This window comes from Sylvia atricapilla, chromosome 14 (genome assembly GCF_009819655.1).
Source record: "Sylvia atricapilla isolate bSylAtr1 chromosome 14, bSylAtr1.pri, whole genome shotgun sequence".
NCBI lineage: Eukaryota > Metazoa > Chordata > Aves > Passeriformes > Sylviidae > Sylvia > Sylvia atricapilla.
This window is the reverse complement of record NC_089153.1, coordinates 4,749,162-4,770,621: the sequence shown is the minus strand read 5'-3', so window position 1 is coordinate 4,770,621 and position 21,460 is coordinate 4,749,162. Positions and strand designations below refer to the sequence as shown.

Sequence of the window (21,460 nt, the reverse complement as noted above, 5' to 3'; positions counted from 1 at the left end):
TAATGGGGGGAATAAAACATGAAATCACGAAGTGGAGACACTTTGCATTATTGCAGTTTGTCTGGATTACCTGGCCCTGTCCTGGTAAGCTGCTTAGCTCATTTTTTGGGAAAGAAATTTTTATTGCAGTTTGAGAGGGTTGAAATGAGAACCTGTCACACAGTCCCCGGTGTCCTTCATTCTGTTACCATTCTCCTAAAGCTGAAACTCTTCAGAACTGGAGATTCTGCTACTTCAAAAGGAAGCTCAGTTAAGCTAAAAGGGAAGCATCCTTTGAATATTAATGACTATCAGAGGAGATGTAAAAATTTCAGGGCATGCACTCCCTACTCATCTCCTTCGCAACTAACATACACCATTAGGATGTTCTTAAACAGAGTTTTGGGAGATGGTGCTAAATTCTCACCAGAGATCACTGATCCAGGGTTAGCTGTAGTTTCCGAAGCCAGTGTGCAGCTCAGCACAGGCTGTGTGGAAAACCCCAGCAATACCCTTGAGCTCTCAGGCCCAGCTTAGCATCGTGCTGAACCTGACTGAGGTCATTCCCAGCTCTGCCACTTCCCTTTCCCTGTGTTCTCAGCTTCACTCCCATCCACATGGGCTACCCAGCCTGTCCTTTTGGCAAGAGAACTGCACTGTGTCCAGTGACTTAGAGAACCTCATGTGGTGCACCAAAGAGGTTGGAAGAATTGCTGTGTTTCTTGTAATTATGACAAAAGAGCTAAATTCTCTCGTGTCTGGAAAAAACAGCTGACTGGTAGAGACCATTTTAAAGAGTTTTCACTTGACAAATGAGGGAGATGACTGGTGTGGCCATAGCCAGCTCTCTTGTGGTCCCATCCGAGTTTCCCATTTCTTGAAGCATCTGTTTCTCCCTTTTTCTTTCCACAACCTTCCCTTTCCTCACCTCAAACTGGTAACTCCCGTTCCTTTCAAAGCTCTTGCTTTTCCTCTCTTTTCCTTGCTACACTTTTCCATATGGAATAGATGCTTAACCTAAAGCACTGCCAAGGAGACAGGAACTGGATTATTTTTATGCGGGAGTGGTTAAGTGGTGGCTTTAACAGTGGCAGTGTGTCTGTGTCCCCAGTAGCATTGTGACCAGGACAGAGCAAGGTCCATCAAAGGACCTGGACTGAAAAGCAGTCCTGGCTGTGGGAAGGCACAAAACACGAGCTCAGGCAGCCTAAGTACCATGAACATGGGTTTGCCCTCCCAACTCACTTGAGTGCAAGCTGAGTTGTTTGCAGAGGGATCAGGAATCCAAGAATAGGCTTCTGTTTGATGCTAAAACCAGATGGAAAATCAGCATTAGAGTCCATTTCCTTTTTTTCCTATTGGATTGCTGTAACTGAAGGAATTTAGTATTTACAACTTTGCATTTCATCTTGGTAAAAAAAACCCTGTGTTGTGTTTCCTCACTTACCCAAAGTGTGGACTGGCTGTGGGTGTAGCACGTGTCTGGCTGGCTGTGGGTGTAGCATGTGTCTCAGCACACCTTGCCCCTCACCACCACGGGAGTTTTGCCTCTCCAGGTGGCACCCGTGGCACTTTGGCCACACGATGGCAGTTCTGCCCACGAGACACCCAGAGGTGCCAGCCTTTGCCTCTGGCGCTGCCTTGCCCACAGCTGTGCCCTGTCACCTTCCTCAGGGTTGGTGTGTCTCGGATGAAGGGACACACACAGACATTCCTCCTAAAGCTGGGCCATGCCAGGGGATCCACACTACTCCCATGGGAATAAATAAAGGGAAGGAACCACTTAGGCCTTTTTTTTTTTTTTTTTGCTGTCTGTAGAGCAGTGGCTGACACAAGAGCCTACACTGGGCTCTGAGGGTGCACAGAGCCAGACTGAAACCTGCATGGAAGCCTGGCTCTGGCACTTGCAGTTTTCACCTCCCATCCCTTGGGAAATGCAGCCTCTCAGAAATTTCCTGATAGAAAGGACTGTGCCAACACCATTCTACCTCTGTAAGCCAAGTCCCTGACCTTCATGTAGTCCAGGCTCATCATTGCTGCAAGAACAGAAGAGCCAGACGTCCTTCACCAGCCCTGAACACGACCATGGCACGGCCTTCATGCTTATTGGCCATTTCCTGTTTAAGAGTCCAAGAAAAACATATCAGGCTTGAATGCCATTCACTGCTTTGTGCTGTAATTTCTGTAAGGTTCACCCCTTGACAACAGACTCACAACAGTTCTCAAATAAGCACTCAGTAATGATCAAACATGGGAATATGTTCAACACACAGCCTTGAAGGTACAGCCCTAGGAAACTCCCAAGGTAAAGTGTCAGTCACTGAATTGTACTGTCCTGTGTTCATCTGGCGATCTTGCATGAGAACCCCATGGGAAGGTCAGTCATAAGCTTGTGAGCTTTGAACTGTGACTGAGTTCAAAGGGGGGATTTTACCTAACAAATTATGGCAGCTGTAATGAAGAGGTACCAACAGTATAAGTTCCTTCCCAGCCTCTTCCAGTGCAGCCTGCAGCATAAAAGTTCCTTATTTACACGGATTTCTTAGTTTAAACAGTACTCACTGCATTTGAAACCTGTCACTCCTCTGGAACCAAACTCACTTCACCTCTGTGGCACCGACTTCCAAGGGCTGTGCTATGGAAGAGGGTCAGCACCCACCACAGTACAGATGCTGACACAGCTGGAAAGATGCTCTGCACATCTCTGAACTGGCAGCAAGATCTCAGAGCCTTGGAGCCACTTTCACCTGCAGAAAACAGTGAGGGAGCATGGGCAGGTGGCTCCACTGGGCAGGGTCTGTCTCTGAAGGCTCTGCTGCTGCTTGTACCAATATACAGAATATATTGTATGCTGTGACTGCCTGGTTAGGTCAGTAACACCAGAACAATTCTGTCTGCCTGCCCCTGTACATCTGTCATCTCCCCAATGAGCACAGTTACATGCAACCTTTGAGCATGACTAAGAGCTCTAGGAAGGCAAATACCATTGCCAGTGTCAAAGCACCAACTCCCCTGTGTTGATAAGGCCTTTTCTGCGTCTGCCTAACCCAGCAGAGCAGTGCTGGGCACAGCTGGAGCCGTGGTCATGAGCTGTGTGTGTCTGCAGCAGCAACACCTGAGCTGCTGGGAAGAGCAAGTGGCATTTAGCAAGCAGCTGAGACTGGGTCACACAACAGTCATCACAGAATACTTTGCAGCACCCTCACAGTGGGACCCATCACGCTCAGGGGTTTAAGTTGGTCATTTTAATCTCAGCTGACTGACAGCTCCCTGTGCCAGCTCAGCCTCCCCACCACAATCACCAAAAATAAGCAAAACCACGAGGGTGGAGGCACCTGTGTGATGTGCTCAGGTACCCAAGCCAGGCATGCAGCCAGATCACCAGCAAGCAAACAGCTTGGCAGGGAGGGCAGAGGCTGGACCCTGCCAGCCTCTCCCACACACAGTTTAGGGTCTGCCTGCCAGCACCCTGCAGCCTGCCCAGCCTTCTCCACCACCAGCCCCAGGAGCCTCTTCTAACCTGCTCAATGTGGGGTTTGCACCAGGCCAAGAGTCGGTGCCCAGCAGATGCCCTGCACCCACCCATGTTCTCCAGTTCACCTGGAGCTCAGCAGCTGCCACCAGCCCTGCCCAGGCTTCCCCACACCTCCTGCAGCAGGAATGGGGTGTTGCTCTTCAAAACACACATGTAATGTCGCAAGTTAGTCTCCCCCTCATTTGCTTGTTCATTAAAATACTAGTGTAGCATCTTAGGAGGATTTAATGGTTATGGTCAGGCTACTTCTGAGCCAAGGAGGGGGACAAAGAAAAGCAAGTAATAAAGCAAAATGTGGTAAAAACACCACGGGAGAGAGCTGTGTGCCAACTTTCAGACAAGCAAATGAATGCAGCCAATTTATAAATCCTTAACAAATAGGATTTACAATGGAAGTGGCAGTTAAGCCATCATGAGTACAGAAGGTGGCAGGCAGTGCTCTGTAATGCTGTCCGTGCTCTGCTGCAGCAGCTCAGCAGCATTGCTATTGGAGAAATTGTATTTACAGAACTTTTTCGTCTGTAGATGACAGCTTTTGGCAGGCTTTAGTCTAATTTGGTGGTTGCATACAAAAGGAAAATCGGCCAGCAGGACTCTGGGCTGTACCACTGACTCTGCTGCTAAAACCCAGGCCTTGTGACTGTATCAAATACCTCCCTGTCCTCAAACTCCACTAGCTGCAACCATCACATTAATGAAAGTAAAATATTAAGAAATATTAGTGCTATAAATAGTAATTCACTATCTCATTTTTAGTTGTTGGCAATAGTCACTGACTCAATAGGCTCTACTGGATAAATCAGACTTTTTCATGAGTCAGAAGTTCTCTGTAGAGATAAAAAAAACAGATTCCTGCTTGCCTCTGAAGACTGAGTGATCTTTTAGAAAACATCCCCTCTCAATGCCTCGGTCTCTGCCCAGGTGAGGAAGAAAGGTTATTAAAAACCTTGGGACAAAGCACATAAGAGCAAAGTTTCACACTTAGCACAGGGCCTGTATTGGAAAGCAGGGACTGGTGTGGGTGCAGGCTGCTGGAGGGCTCGGAGTGCAGCTCTTTCTTTGGTTCCAGTCTCCCGGGACAGGTGAGGATAGCCCCATGTTAAGGGCATGTCCAGCTGACATATGAGTATCTTCAAGGTTGACAACAGCAACCTACTCAGTGCTCAGTCAGCCTCACAGCAAAATCAGTATTTCTTACGTTTAACCAGAACTCTCCATTTCTTCCTTTGCCTTTTTCCTTTGCCCTGTCACTGGGCACCACGGAGACAATCCTGTCATTACTCTTCCTTTCAGATACACAACTATCTGATCACCCCTCTCTGGGCTGAGCAGCCTCAGCTCCCGCAGCCTCCCCCTATTCCAGATGCTCCTGACCCTTCAGCATCTTACTGCCCTTTGCTGGGCTCTCTGCAGCAACTCTGTGTCTGTCCTGCCCAGGGTCACTCAGACCCAGACTCAGCACCCCCACCACATCTCCTGAGCAGAGGGGAGGGATCCCCTCCTCAGCCCCTTGGTGATGCCCTGGCAAATCCAGCCCAGGCTGTTGCTGGCTCGTCCTGCCACAAAAACATACTGCTGGCTCAGGATCAACTCGTTGTCCCCCAGGTCCTTTTCTGGAAACCTCCTTTACCTCTGGGTTGCCTCCAGCTCATGTTGGTGCTTGTTCCTGCCCAGGTGCAGGACTCTGAATTCCCCTTTGCTGATCCTCACGAGGTTCCCACCAGCCCCTTTCTCCAGCCTGTGCCCCTGGATGGCAAGATGTGCCCCTCTGCTTTATCAGCTGCTCTGCCTCCAACCTCCCGCAGTTGCCATGGCACTGCCAAGCGGGCAGGGAACAGCCTGGCAGTGCCATCAGGCAGCTCCCTCGGCTCTCCTGGGCGCATCCCTCAAGTCACAGGGATGTCCATGCTCCTTTTGTTGCCCTGCTCCACCGAAACGCAGGGCACCGCGGGGAGGGCAGAGCCTGTGCCCAGCCCTGGGCAGCTGCAGACAGCTGTGCACCGGACAGACTGCCGGGGCCGCAGGACAGGCCTGTCCCAGCAGCAGCAGCCCGCTCTCGGGAGCAGCCCGGTGTTCCTGGCCCGCCGAGGGGCGATGGTCACTGTCCCTTGGCCACTCGGCGCTGCAGCTGCCGCCGCAGCCCTGCCGCCCTCCACACGGAGCAGAGGTTCCGCAGGGCTGCCGCAGCCCAGGAGCCCGCTGCGGCGCTGTGGCAGCGGGAGGTGAGCCTCCCTCGGCACAAACATCCCACCGGCGGGTTAGGAACACAACCCGTCCGGCAAAGCCCAGCCCTGCTGCCCCTGGCTCGGGCACCTGGGGCCCAGCGGTGCCTCCGGGACCCGTCCCCAGCTGGTTCTGGGGACACGCCGTGGTGGCACCGGGGCTTTGCGCAGCTCAGGGCGCATCAGCAGTGGCCGTGCGCTGGGCACAGCCCTGTGACAAGCCGCGGCCGTGCAGGAGCTCCCCTCTGCGCAGCGAAGGGCACTGTCACAGCCGCTCCGGATGAGCTCCGGCCGCGCCCTGCCCGTGTCCCGCTGTCCCATCGCTGCGGCGGGACACCCGCTCGGGGCGGCAGGGACACCTCGCTCGGGCACCCGCATGACAGGAATGCCAAAGTTCTCATTTTCAGGGCAGAAAGGTGGAGCTGCCATGTGACCAGGACAATCCCGCTGGAGGGAGGAGTCCTCCCCGACTTCTGAGCGAATAACGAGCCAGTGAAAAAAGCAACATATACCAAACCGATTGATTTTCCTGCCAGATGTGATCTCCATGACGGGTTGATGGAAATTTATTAGCCATTATTTTTAAACTTTTATAACTGGGAGTGACTGTCTGGCCCCGTTCCTCGCTCCCATCCGCAGGGCCAGGGCTGGCAGCCGAGGGCAGACCTGCCTCTGCCTCTGCAGAGCTCAGTGCCGGCCCCACGGCCACTCCTGAGCGCTGGGTGGCCCTTGGGTGACACCTGGGTGGTCTCCCAGGTGGGTTAAGCAGCTCCCAGTTATTGCAATGGAGAAGATTCACAGGCACACACAGCTCCGAGAGCATGTGACAAGGCTTATCCACACTCTGGGAACACAGACACCTGAACTGCCCAGCAATGTCGAGGGGTGACGGCAGTGCTTCCAGAGGGCACAAAAGGGTTTAATAAAGCAGCAGAGATTGGGGTTATTTTGGGGTAAAAAACCACTCAAACCTGTTTTGTTCATAGGTGAAAAAAAATCTGAGCACCCAAAGGTCATAGTCAGGAATTTATTCCCTCACTGCAGGCTTGTTTGCTGAAAGATAAAGATCTTTGATGCAGGTGTACAAAGTGCCAAGGATCAGGAATGCAGCGCAGAGCAAACTCGTGGCCAAGTGACGTGTTTGTGGCAGGAATCACTAGAGCTGTCAGAGGTGTCCTGCAATGTATCCTGTTCTTCCAGAGGCAGAGCTCAGCTGACAGAGGGTTTCCTGCCCTGCTCACTTGCTGGCAAGGATGCTGCCCTGTTGGAGCCAGCCTTGCCCGTGGCCAGGGGATGGCCTGAACATTTGCACTGGTGTAAATATTGACTCATGGCTTGGTAGAACCCTGACTCAGGAGTGGCTGGGGACTGTCCCACAGACTGCAGTACCCCAGGTCATAACAGTAATGTTACGTGTAATGGCCCCACCACTGGGGACTTGACCACTTAAGGTGGTTTTTTCCAGCCTCGATGAATCTACATGATTTTATTACATCTCGTTTCATGAACAAACTAGTCAGGGAATTCTTATGCCCCGCTTTCAAGAAGACAAAACCTACAGGAATCCAGCCAGCAGGTTTCCTGGTGTAGTGGGAAAGCCAGCTGCTGCACGGGCCCTATTTAATGGCCACCTTGTCCCAGGAAGCTGTGACTCTCCCCCTCCCTCATGTCCCTCCTCAGCCACACTGCACGGTGTGGGGCAGCCCTGTGCCACACGCTCCCTGTGCCCTGAACACAGGGTGTCCTTGTATAGAGCAAATTTGGGAGAAAACCTCTGAATGGAGTCCCTCTGGAAAGCAAATCCAAACAGCCCCTCCCCAAACTGGTCCAGGAAAGAATTTCTTTGGAGAAAAGTGGAAAAGACTATTTATTTAACAAAGTGTTCACAAACATAAAGAATTAATAATATGAAACAATAAAACCTCTCGCTGCCCTGAAGAGAGATGGCAAAATTGAGAAAGTCCTTGCCATGGGTTAGCTCAGCTCTCCCAGTCTCTTATCAGTTCCTCTGGTGCTGGAAAAAGCCAAGGTTCAGGCCCCAGTGGGACACAGGTGTGAGATCTGGGTGTCTCTCTGGGTTTTCAGCCCAGAACAGGTTTAAACAGTCCCAAGAAAAATGGAGGGGGAAAAAAAAACTAGTCTGGGGAACTTCTCTGCCTCAGCTAGCTAAACCAACTAAAGGCACAGGAGGTCTCTGTCCTGCTGTCTGTCCATGCTGCAGACAGCACAGTCCAGGAGCACAATGTGGAGGAGTGAGTGCTGTTTCTAAAAACAAACTGCATGCTTCTTCTTGCCCCACTTCACTCTGGGACCCAGTCTGAAAGGCACAGAACACAACATCCAACGTACAGACCAGATGATTGGAGACACAATCATCATGAAGGCACCCCAGGACACAGGGCAGGTGCCTGGTCTGGAACGAGGGGTGCCAGGCCCAGCAGGACCCAGGGCACGGTGCAGCCAACACCTGCCACAGCAACAGGATGGCTTTGGGGACGTCAGCTGCCCTTTTTTTAATTATTATTTCAGGCCTCCAGCAATGGGTCTTTCAAGGAGTAGTTTGAAAGAAAACAATGCAGTGGCTTTGCCAATGTTTACAGAAAATCCCTTTCATGTTGGTACTGGAAATACAGCAGGTTGTGTGTGCTCTTCCCTGCCTTCTGGGCACCTCTGCTTTTCCTGCTGGGCTGGAAACAGCTTCTGAAAGAGGGAAGGTTTCAGGTTACTTCCACAATGAACATTGCTCCAAACCCGCTTTTGACCACTCTAAAAAATAAAATTCCATTTGGAAATGGAAAAATATTGCCATACAGTTTAGAGGTGGGCAGGATAGGGAAGAGGCTTTCTAGAGCAGTACGGCAGCTCCCCACAGAAATGATACTGTGTTTCAAGTTGAAAAAAAATGGAGGTTTTAAGTAAAATGTAGTTGTAACTTATGTAGTTATAGTTGTGATTGTCATTTTAAAAGAAAATGGCTAAATGTAATTGTTTCCTGGTAATTGAATTTAAATCCATTTTTCCTCCTATTTCACTTCAGATATCTGAAGGTGTTGGCTAAGAGACCAATATTGTGCCTCAGCCACTCTTCACCTTGGAGTTTTTGTTATTTACACTCAATTAAAACTAGAACTTCAAGTGTCTAGTACAAAATTAGAGACGTTTGCATTTATTAGGAAAAAAGAAATCTGAGTATCAAGCAACCAGCTCCTCTAAAACAGAGACCAGCAGCGGATAAAGGCAGCTCCCGTTACTGAGCAGGTTGTGGACTCTGGTGTGATTGGGAGGTGCAGCACATGAGGTCATGCCAGAGATGTTGACCCCAGGGCAAAAAAAAAAAAAATTAGTTTTCTGCAGACTTTGTTCTCTGCTCTGTTCTTCCTTTTCACATAGGTAAGAGCTTACCTACAAATGAAACCTTCCTCTTCATTGCTCATGAGAAAACAATCGCCTGTTTGTTTATTGTTTTACAGTTCAAACAGACTCTGATAACGCCGAATTCTTTTGTTGTGAGTGTAAGTGGTAAAAGGGAGTAAGTTACCATATGCACATTCCTGATTACATTTATAAATTCATATGGTTCAATGACAGGTTGGGTATTTTTCTGAGTTAATAAATAAAGAGGAGTGGACAAATAAAATCTTTTGCCTTGAGTCAGAACTACCTGCAAATATTTTCTGAGGTATTTATTTCAAAAGCAATTACGTTAAAAAATTTACACAATTACTTTCTTCCTAAACACAGTTGATGACATCTGGAAAGGAAGGGTATTTGGGCAGCTTCTTTACATACAGCCTTTTGCTGTATGCTCTACATATGGTCTGAAAATTTGAAAAAATAAAAGGCTTTAAAATAAACATGCCTTTTGGAAGTAGCTCTGTGCTGGAACATAAGACCACAAATACAGGACCATAAAACTACATTTTCATGTATTTTTTTATCACCTTGCCGTTTACTTCTTCTCTCACAACATTTAAAGACACTGACTGCCGCCGATTTTTTTTTCCTATTGCCACATTTCCCCTTTTAAAATGTTCTGAGCACTTTGCTGAGCGTTTTACAAAGAGAGGAAGGCCATTAGCCCGGAATTGAAAGCAGAGAAGAGGGAACCAGCAGGCACGGCGAGTAGCCCAGTGCCCCAGAGAAGCGCGCTGCCCGGCGCTGGCGCGGGCCCAGGCTCCCGGCGCTGCCGTGTGTGCTCGCTGGGGCGGCACTGCTGCCAGCGCTCCCTGCCCAAAGAAACCGCGAGCCCCGCTTACAGCTGTGGGCAGAAACAGTGCTTATGCCTCTAGTCTTCATTTATTATTAATTTGAAAGCCTTGCTTATGGCGCCGTTCTTAAAAGCCACTTATTTAGTAGCCCACACCAAGACCGGCTTCAGATAAAATGGGGTTAAACCAGGCTGTTTTCCAAATGCCTCACTTTCAGTTTTACTTGTCTTCATTTTCTTCCCTGCTCAACCACTTCATCAGCCAACTGCGACCACATTCTGCTTCGGCCTCCAGAGAGTTAGCAGTTCTGACTCCCAGCAGGCTGACAGAAAGCCTGAGACAAAAAAAAAATATCCCACAAAATCTGGCACAAAAGTGAGATGTTATTTCTAATTGTCTTTTTCACTTTTACTTTTCCTCTCCAGCCCTTCGAGGCTCCCCTCTTCCCATCCTCCAGTTTCCTTTTCCACCCCTGTGCTTGGCAGGGATCCCTGCTCCCATTCTGCTGTTTCAATAGCTGCAGCTCGACAAAACTTGTTGCTTTCCCCCCGCCCTCGGCAGTAGGGAACCGGCGTTGGCCGGTGCTCACCAGGGAATAGTGCCGCCTCACACAAAACTCACACAAAACTCGCACAAAACTCCCCTCAGGCCGCGCCGGGCGTCACCCGCCTCAGCTCACGGCCCCATCGCGTGCCACCGCGCGAGTTCTCATTGTGACACTGTGTCACGGGCTGTCTGCTCAGCCGAAATGACTGAAATGTGGGCAGAGAAAGGCTGTGGAGGGCACGTCCTCAGAGCTGCTCCCATCCCGCACGGCCGGAGCCGCGCTCAGGTACCGGCAGCGGCCGCCCGGGGAGGGTCCGTGCCCTGGTGGTGGGCACCATCACCGTCCCTGCGGCGTGTGCCTGTCCCGGGCTCTGTCTGTGCCGCCCTGGCTACTTCTGTAACCCTGCTGCCCGTGGTCCGAAGGGTATCCATGTTCCAGCTTTCCCTCTGGAACCCACGGAAAGTCACCCCTGTCGCCCCCGTGGGCTCCTCCGATGGCTCCTGGCCCCCCGCCAGACCCTGCGGGAAGCCCACCCCGGCTGAGCCGGGCCACCCGAGGGCACTGCACCCGGGGCAGGGCCACCTCCTGGCCCAGGGGGCCCGAGCTGCTGCGCCCGTCCGTGCGATGCCACCAGGGCACCGAGCAGCCCCGATCCGCCCCCTGCCACCCGCGCTGTGCCCTCGGCGCTTCCCGTCGGGACCTGGCCCGGTGCTCCGGCCCCGCGGCCCCACAGCCGGCCCCGCCGCCCCACAGCCGGCCCCGCGGCCCCACAGCCGGCCCCGCCGCCACGGGGCGCTCGGGGGCGCGCAGCCTGTGGGACCCGCCCGAGGCCGGGGGCGTGGCCGTGGGTGTGACCGAGGGGGCGTGACCATGGGGTAACAAATGGGCGTGGCCGTGGTCTGGCGGGCGGTGGGTGTGGCCGGGGCGTGTCCCGGGGCGTGTCCGGGCCGGGGGCGGTGCCGCCGCGGGACTGGCGGCGCGGCCGCCGGCGGAGCAGGAAATGGAGGCGTGAGCGGGCGGAGCGGCCGGGGCTCCGTGCCCAGCGCTGACCGCGGGCTCGCCGCCGCCCTCCCGCACCGCCCCGGCCCGCCCCCGCCGCGGGGCCGGCATGTGAGGCTGCCCGGCGGCGGCGCCTCCCTGCGCGGCTGGGCCGGCGCGGCCCCCGCACCGCTGCGCGCCGCCCGCGGGAGGGGAGCCCCGGCGCGGCCCCCGGAGCGCGGCGCGGCGGTGCATGGGGCGGCGCGGCCGGCGGTGCGGACCATGCCGCGGAAGGAGCTGCCGCTGCCCGAGGGCTGGGAGGAGGCGCGGGACTACGACGGGAAGGTGTATTACATCGACCACGGCAGCCGCACCACCAGCTGGGTCGACCCCCGCGACAGGTGGGCGGCGGCGGCGGGCGGGGGCCCCGCGGTGGCGGTGTGCGCGCAGAGCCCGGCGCGGCTCCCCGTGAGCCCGGCCGGTAGCTGCCGCCGTCCCCCGGCTCCGCTCGGGCTCCTCGGCAGGGCGGGACGGTGCTGGCGTTACCTGCGGGCCCGGCCGGGCAGCGGTGCCCGCCGCCGCCCGGGAGGGGGCGGATGGAGGGGGCTCGGCGAGTTGTGTTGCGGCCGTTCCGGGCTCTCTCCTTGGCCGGCCCCAGCCGTGCCGCGGACCCGCAGCGCTCGCTGCTCCGCGGCTGCGATCGGCGCGGCCATGCGGCCCTTGCGGGGCCGGGAGCCCGGCCCGGCCGCGCCACGGGAGCGGCGGGGGCTCGGTGCGCTGGGGAGGGACAAGGCGGGGTCGCCGAGGTGTCGGCGGGCCCTGTCCCGCATCGTGGCCCACCTCTGCGAGCAGCTACGTGGCCTCAATCGAGTTTGGCCATCGAGGAGATCACTGACTTCAGGGCGTGTCTCTGGTCGCCTCTCTTTGCCGCCTTCTTCCCTGCGGAATCCCCTTGCTCCTGCTTGCTCCGAGTAGTTCTTTTCCTGCATCACTCACTTAGAAAAGTAAGATAAACAGAAGGCAGGGCGCTGCTCAAGACCGAGGTCATTTCCAAGCAACACTCTGTCCTAGCATGTTCCATGCTTGAAGCAGTCATGGTGAGCCAGAGCACGGGAGCTTAAACGTGCAGGAAGCTCAACTGCTGGATCACCATTGGAACTAGAAGTTTTTAGATTTCTCGTTTAATGCTTTGTTAGCTGAAGTTCCCAGAAACAGGAACTCAAAAATCTATCCTAGCGAGTTGGAAATTCCTAAGAACTGAGCTATGCAGTTTGTCATTGATAAATTTCACACACTTCCCCATCTGACAGTGAGTATTTTCCTTGCTGTGGGGCAGAAAGTGCAGTTTCTGAATTGATGTTCCTTTCCTCCCCTTGCTCCAGCGATCAGTTCCTTGAAGGGGCTTCCATTCTTGGTGGGATGTCAGGACTTTGCCTTCGCTCTGTTTACTTAGATGGGGTTTTTGTTAAGCGTGGAAGTGAATGATTGTCCAGTTTTACAAGATTTCAAGGCGTGTTCTGCATTCCAGGAATAATCCTTGTGTGTACTGTACACAAATGTAACCTGCTGCCAGCCAGGGCTTTGGAACTCATCTGGGGGTTCAGTTTTAGGAATGTGGTTGAGAAGGGCCAATAACAGAGTTGTTCAAAGTGTTTCTTTAACCTTCATAGAAGTTGATGGAAGCTTAAATTACAAATGCTTTCCTGGCATACTTATTTTGTCCAGAGAATGAAGACAAGAAAGAAATCTAACAGGCCTAATGGAGGCTTATAAAAATTCCTGTGTGTCCTTGGTTAGCGATTCAAGAATGACAGAAATGACTAAATGGGTGCCTCATTTAGCCATGTGTACTGAGCTGTCACAGAATCATTACCTGCTCACCACTGCTAGAGGGGAGTAATCAGACACATTCTGATAACCCTTATCACATGATGCTTGTTGTGCACTTAGAAATACACCTGAATACACGTGGCCCTGAGAGCTTTGCATCTGAGTCATCTTCCAGTAGTGCTGCCAAGGGAACAACCTGCCTTGGACACTGCCCCTGAAAATCTGCAAGGTTCTGAAGAGTCTATTGGTCCACAGCTGAACAACTGTGTGACACAGCACTTACCCATCAGCTGGTGGACCGTGAGCTTTTATGAGCTGAAATTCTCCTCTGCCATACAGGAAAGAAGTTTTTCTCCCAAGTAATTACCACTGCCTGTGGAAACCAGTTGATGTTTTCTCATCAGCTCAGGTCAGAAGATGCCTGCTCCCTGCAGGGGAGTGAACTTGGATTTACACCCTGAGTATTTTAAAGTTTAAATGTTTGAAAGGTTGGTCTTTTGCAAGTCCTATTTAAAACTGATGCAGCTGAGATGTTGGTTTGTGAATTTGTTACAGTGCTCTGTGTGCTGTGCTTGCACATTCTGTCTGTAACCCAACAAAAAGCAATAGATATTGGGTAACGTGGCTATAGAAATGCAAGTTTGAGGAATGTGGAGAAAGATGTGTTTGTTAGAGCTCACTCTGAACCCATTGTCAGTGGGGACCTTTGTAAACCTGATCAGCCAGTAGCAACTGGTAGTGAAAGATAGAACACAGGTTTTTAAACCTTCCCTAACTCTTTCATTCTAGCTTAATTTAGTGGAAATAAACATGAGCAGGGATACCATCTAGCTGCAGGGCATGGGCCATCCCATTGTTTTGTGACAGCAGGTTTGCAGTCCTGCTGAGGTTGGTCTCACAGGCGGCCAGGGAAGCAGCCCTGGCTGTGGGCACACGGGGGTCTGCAGCAGGGAAGGGGAGGCAGGGGGTGAAAGTGGGACCTCAGCTGGCCTTGGGCTGTGAATCAAAACCTGGGCTGGTGCTTTCCCAGTTCCTGTGTAACACGTGGCTCCAGTCCTGCTGATGGGCTCTTGGTGAAAGGGGCTGTTAGACTTTGCCAGGAACAGGTCCCTGGCACCTGGTGCCATCTCACTGTCCTGTAGAGTGATCTGAGTGATGCTCAGGTGCCTGGAGCCTTGGTTGAAGCAGCTGCATGTCAGAACATTTTTACCTGGTACCTTTTAAGACTCAGGGTAGTCCTGAGATACCTGTGGATGTTGGAGCATTTGGGGAAATTGCCTAAAATGAAATAATCTGAAGAATTTTGTGATTTAACTGTTGCTGTCCCTGTGGTATGGTGTAACAGAAGAGAATCAAAGTACTTTGCATTACAGGAATTTCAGGTTAAAAAGCTCTAAGGCAATTCTTCTGAACAGGTTCTGGGGAAAAACCAAAACCCTGCTGTATTTTCCCTTTTGTAAGAGGAAGCTCACATAGGTGACTTTGTTGGTAGACCTTGGAAATTAGATAATTCAGGAATTGAATACAGCATGACAGGAGATCAAACCTTATTGAACTGGGGGAGAAAATTTGTCATTCCTGGTTTTAAAACTAAGCCTTTAAAACAGACCTTTCAGGTCTGCACCAGTACATACCAGTTGGTATACCATGCCAGAGAGCTGTCTCAGTTGCTTTCTTAGCACAGAGGGTGCATCTGCTCTGGAAGCTGCTGTGCTGGTGGCCAAACAGAAAATACCAGTGGTGTCTCAAAACTTTAGCACCAGCTGCTGCCTGTTCATAAGCATCAGCATGAGCAGCACTTGAACAGCAGAGTGCCCTGAGTGAGATTTCAGCTTTCATCAGGAGTGAGGATTAGAGATGGGAATCTCTGTTCCAGTGCTGTGTTGTCCTTGGGCTCTTTACACCAGGTTTAGGGGAAGTTCTACTCTCCTTCAGACTGTCTTGTAAGAGGATAAAATTTTTTAACTTCTCCTTGCCTTTCAACACAGAAGCTTCAGGATGCACTGAAAAATTGGCCATGCCTGATAATCCATCCCACTCTTGAATATCTGTGTTGTACTCTCCTGTTGGCCTCGTGGTGTAAGCAGGTTTTTCTGGGTTATTTTAGAGGGAGCTGACTGAACTTCTCATTTCACTTCTATCACTGGACTCCTGCTGAGAATGAAACCTATTGAAATAGTAGCAATTGGAGCTTAAATTTGGGGAAATTACTGAACAGCATCAGATGTTTTCAGTTTTGGGAGGCTGCAGTGCCTTAGTTGATGGTCCTTCACTTCTTGAAGGCTCTTATTGCTGTAAAGGGTTGGGAAATGTTCATTAAGTAAAAGCCCAGATTCTGCATTTGCTGCCTAAATTCCTTTCCTACTCCACATGGAGGTTTTTCCAGTATGAACCTCCAAAGCAGAGCTTTGGTGAAAAGATTTGCCAAGGTTGAGGGCCAGTGCATGTGGTGTCATGTGTAACATCTTGTGTATTTAAAATAGTTAGGGCCACCTGTTTACTCAGGAAGATTCAGCTTTGCTGAGCACGAGGATTTTAGTGGAGAAAAGCCAGGCTTATGATATGGAGAGCACCATTTCTAGCCATGCCCTTCTAGGCTTTATGAGAAATGCTGCAGAGTATTGTCTCCTCTGCATTATTCTGATCTTTAAGCTTTTCATCCCCAGTCTGCTCTGCACACTTGGTCTACAAACTGCCTTTATTAAAGATTTAGAAATGTGAGCGTTGTGCTGAAAATTGCTTTGTAACTCTCTGCTCCTCAGATTACTTGCTTAAATGTAGAATAACTTTAATGACTGGAATAAAGCTGCTATAGTTAACTTAAATGTGAGAATCCTTAAAACTAAAAGGGCTGGAAGAAGGGAGGGCAGTGAAAGGCAGCGGGAACAAAAGGCGTTGTGCTCTTCTGTAGATGAATATCAGTAAGCATAAGGAGAAGAAAGAAAAATTCTCCAAGATAGAAGAACCAGGGGAGAGAAATGCTCTTTCATCAGTGCCAACAGCATAGGTCATGCAGCTGAAGGCTGCTAGTTTGATGCCTGTTGTTGCCTTTCTTTGCTGATCTCTAGCTAAGCACCCTGTCATATATATGTGAATCTGCTACTTTCTCCTGTTTGCATTCCCCAAAATAGCTGACAGCTTTATAAGGAACAGGCAGCTCAGTGTGTGCCCATAGAAACTGCTGATGACCATTTTCCACGAGTACAGAAGGGACTGACAGAAATGCAGTCTTCAAAGTCATCCAAATGCCACCTCTCAGAACAGGTGTCCTAATGTGTAGGATTTGTGCTGTTCCCACTTTTCCCCCATAGTAATTGGTTTATGTAGGTGCTAATGCATAAGGAGACAAGGATAGCAAGTAAGATTGTGACACTTGGAATTATTTTAATTTGTTAATATCAAGTGTCTTCCAAGATGAGTTAGGTCAGGATGTACTGGTAGATTGAAAAAGTGGGTTGGAGCTGAAATCCATCACACCACTTCAGTTATAGAAGATCAGACTTTATTATTTTTGGGGTGGGGTTGGGTCAGTTTTTCCCCCTCTGGACTCCACAGACAAGGCTGGATGTTTTGAAGACTGCAGGGACTGCCTTCAGAGCCAGTGTGCATCCTCAATTGTGTAAGCTCACCTCCTCACACTGGGGAGGGAACTGAAAACAACAGGTGTGATGCTTTTTAACAAGGGCATCACTGCTAGAGGTGTGGTATGCACACGTGTATAGAGACAGAGGATGCTGGCAGTGACTTTAGGATGACAAAAAGCATTATTTTATCTTGCTTCTCTATGGAACATGAAAAAAAAAAAAAAGAAAAATGTGAGGCTTTGTTCAGCTCAGCAGCTTTTTAATGCATCTTGGGGAATTCTGAGCCTTAAAGGATCAGAAGTGCTTTTGAAGAAATCTCCGTAAATCACGTTGTTTAGAAATATGTAGGTTGAGCTTCATCTTCTGCTCTGGCAAGGTCATCTTGCTCACAAGTTCGCTCCTTTAATTTTGTCTCAAAAACTGACAGCATGTGAAGTTAGAGGTTGCCACTGACTGGAAACTTACTTAGCAATGGAATCAACAATTCCATCTCTATTTAGGTCATATATTTTCATATCAGCATAGTTATCTTGATCTCCATCCAGTGGAATGGCAGGAAATTGGCTAGTAAATTCCACAAGATGTGGCTATGACAGGGGAGAGGTGGCTGCAGTGTTGGGTGTTTGGGGCAGGTGCTTGGTGCTGTTGTGTTTGGGGCACCTTAAGCTGCTGCTTTTGCCAGGGTAAAATTCTGTATCAGTGCAGGGAATGAGGTCTGGAGCTGGTCTGGCTGAAAAATGCCATTTTGCTGTCTGGGTTCATTACAGAAACACTTGATCCAGGCTCTGTATGCTTGTGCAGAAACTCCTGGTGGCACAGGTGGGGCTGATCCTTGGAGGAGTGGGAGTGGGGCTGGCTCTGGTGGCAACCCGGGAATGCTGCTGAGGGTGCACTTGTGAAACTGTCCCCGGGCACTTGACCTGGGCAGGCTCTCTGCCAGCCCAGCTGAGGGGGTGTTTCCAGGTGCTTAGCTCTGCCCCACGATTTCTGATCGGGTTTTACAGGAAGAATGGATTTTCACTTGCTGGAGCCCATGTGAAACCAGCAATGAGGCAGAGCATCTCATCTTCTAAAGGTATTCTTCACAGGGCAGCTTCATAGCCAGTACAGTTATGGGAAGATGAGTTTGCAACAAAATATTCCATGTCTGAATCTGATTTAAATTCCTCTAGGCTGTCCCAGTAAATTTATTGGAAGACATGAGGAGATTGATCCAAAGGAGTTTAATGAAATCAGTTGTACATAAAGAAGTGATGTTTGCTCTGTGGCTCGGGGGGGGGTCCTGTCACTGACCCACCACTGCACCTTTTGGGACTGGCTGTAATCTCAGTTGCTGGAGGAGTCTATTAGGAAATGACTGCTGCTGTGTGCTCCTGGAGGTGGCTGCAGGCTGCCGAGGCTGTCCTTGCTGTGTGCACAGCAATCCCAGCAGCGTCACCGCCCCACGGCGCGTTCCTGCCCGCGTCACGGACACTGCTGAGCTCACGTCTGGCACCAGGGACATGTCCTGGGCTGGGCTTGGCACTCGCTGTGCTGCATGGGACACCTTCAAGCCTTTCTCAGAGACAGGGAGAGACTGTACAGCTGGCTTGGGAAAGCCTTGCTGGTCTCCCTGTGCCAGGGCTGGCTGAACCTGGAGGCCTTGAGTGCTGCGCCAGCAGGGCAAGTGTTAGCTGGGATAATTAATCAATAAAGAGGGGTGGCAGCAGCTTGGCAGAGTCAGGTGGAGGTATGTAGACTAATGCTACTGCATGCACCTGTGGGAGAGCTATGCAGATTGACCACTTCCTTGGAGAGAAAACACTTTTCATGCTGGCTGCTTGCCATTGGTGAGACCTGTTTAGTAAGGTTACATGCTTTGCTTGTGGTAATGGGGACTTGGCTTTATTTAAGCTCAGTTCTTGTTCACTTGAGAGCCTAAGGTTACTGTTCCCTCCTCCCTTTAAAGCTACATGCATAGATAATTGGCTGAACAAACAGTGGGCAAAACTGCTCCCCACAGAAAAAGCAGAAAAACCCCTGCTTTTCAGTGCCACTCATTCAGTGAAGTGGCATCTGGAAGACTCTCCAGATAGTCACAGGAGGTTTGGTGTGTAACAGGAAGATGCAAAGAAGCCAAATCCTACAGCTGTCAGTGTTCTCTGTTTTTTTCATGCTCTTGGATGGGTTCTCCTGGCTTGGTTTGTTCTCAGTTTATGCTGATACTTATGGATTCCACCCCAGCCACGATGTTCTGCAGTATAAGTACCCAACACATTTAAAAAACAGATGAATTGCTTTCTCAGTCTCATGGAGGTGCTGTAGGGATTAATTAGTTCTGACAAAGTGCTTTCTGGCTGAGATGTCAAACTGATGTTTCAGGACTAATGGTATTGTTTAGTGAAACTGTTTGGTTCTCCTCAAATGCCTAATTACTATTTTAGGAGAATGTTCTCTATGGAGGGAAGCTTTATTGATTTAAAGCACGCAATAAACAGTATTGATTTGCAAGAGGCAGTCATTCATATCTGCTCTGTGCAGAGTTGAGATGTAAGGTGGTCGCACAGCTCCTTTGAACTGAAGTGTAAGTGAAACTGTTGCCTAAATGACCCTGCAACAGCTTGCAGATTTCTCATAAGTGACTTTCAACTGCCTTAATAGCCTTGTACTCAGAGCAAGGGCAGTCCCCTGCCAGGGAGAGGGCTCTCTGCTATTTCATCCTTCACAACCCTACCCCACAGGGAAGATGGCCTGCAGAGGAACAGCAGTGGGTGTAATAACCTTCTGGACCCTTCCAGCAGCACAGGAAAATGTAGGTAACCCCAGAACTGCTGTGTGAAACCATACTGTGGATAATTTAGTGGTTGATTTTGCTTGTGCTAGGCACAGCTTTGGATGTCACGAGCCAGCTGAGGCTCTGCAGCCGCCAGAAGACATGCTGGTGGCACAGCTGTCCCCTTGGCCATGCAGCCTCCAGGGCATCAGGTGCATGAATGCCATGGGACATCCTCCCTCAGGCAGGTTAGCACCGTGGCTTGGCAGCAGAAACCTGTCACACCACAGCACTTGGCCCCTGAGTGAAGAGGAGGAGTCATCTCCTGACATCTTCATCCTGGACACTGCTCCATTGTTGGGCTGTTTGAAACACTGAGTATATATTTGAGCTGCTTATCCCAATTATCTCAAAGGGGATTTGGGTGGGGATGATAATGGAAAGTATTTGGCTGCCTCATGTGATGCAGCTCTGAATTATCCAGCTTGTTTCCTGTGAGGTATCTCAGCCTGGTGGCCTGTCTTGGGTGGTGCTGGGTATTTTTAGAAAAAATAGTAAGAATTATCTAAATTCTGATGACCTATACTGTATCTAATTCCAGGTGAGCTTTTCATATGGAATTGTGTTTTTTTTTTTAAAAAGTAAATATTCTTCGCATGAATAACATTTGGTATTGCAGAGTTTTGGCATGGCTAAACATGAAATTAAATCATCACTTTGAACAGGTTTTTTGTTGGAGCATGGATGTGGTGATGCCCAGGTGTATTTGATTAGTGCAGAGAATAAGGAGGTTAAACTCTCCTATTCAGTATATTATTCAACATTTCTCAACATCTGGTCTCTCTCCACTTCAGCTGTCAGTTGACCCACTTGTTTAGGTTTTTCTGAAATTCCTTGAAGTTATCTCCACATCCAGCTAACCTAAATAGCTTGTCAGCCAGCAAGGCAGTAAGCCAGGTTGCTATTTGTCTTTTCTTATGTCACACCACAAGGTCTAATCATCAGAGTTAACACAAGTTATTGCCTTGTTGGGACTGTTTAATTCTTGTACATGGAAGGCTTTAGGCTGTTTAACAGCTAGTTCTCAAAAAGTTTTCCAGTATTCTAGACATGGGCAGATTTGTCTGGCAAAGGGATCTCTTTGCAGCCCTCAGTGAGTGTTACTCTGTTTTGTTTTAATCTGTGTGTGGAGGGAAGTGAAATGTCATGGCTTCTGCCATGTCCCATGGTTTTGTGTGGCACTAAAGTTTTGTAAGATATCTTAGACTTCTTAACTTTTCTATGTTTTGCTTTTTAAATTTGGATGTGAAAACTGACCTGGTCTGTAATTCTGAGTAAAGGTAGATACACTGTCATCTGTTAATTACTTATTGACTGCTGTGTGGTGGCCATGGTGAGTTTCTCATACAACTGGCTTACTAATAATTCGGTTCAGAAGGTATCTGCCATGATCTGCCTGATGCTAATTAAAGCATAACCTGAATGTGAGTACTTTCTTAAAGCACATCTCATTTGCTTCTCTTACTTTCCTTGGGCAGTACTTCTGACTTCCTTTTTAAGCTTTCTTTTCAGGAGAAGGTTGTGTGGATGGAAGAGGGAGAGGTGCTTGGCAGGAGCCTGACTGGTCATTTGCAAAAGGGTTGCATGGATAAAAATCTTAGTTTGCAGAAACAAATTTGCAACTGAACTGGTCACACAAAGTCTTCCCCTCAGGCTTGTTTTCACATATCTTTTGTAAATGCCACTCTTATCCCTAAAGCAAATGTTCTGTGTTGAATTTTCTCATCTTTATTCTCTATTTGTCCACTACTCTGTAGATAATACC

General features: G+C 49.9%; 1 protein-coding gene across 1 annotated transcript in view; it reads left to right on the top strand.

Moving 5' to 3' along the window:
- Nucleotides 1–11,611: 11,611 nt before the first annotated feature.
- Nucleotides 11,612–21,460, top strand: part of WWC1 (WW and C2 domain containing 1) — a 66,275-nt gene continuing 56,426 nt past the window's right edge. The window contains exon 1 of the mRNA XM_066328953.1: nt 11,612–11,870. Within this exon, the coding sequence (XP_066185050.1) occupies nt 11,752–11,870 (119 nt within the window). The 5' untranslated portion in view covers nt 11,612–11,751. The remainder of the gene's footprint in view (nt 11,871–21,460) is intronic.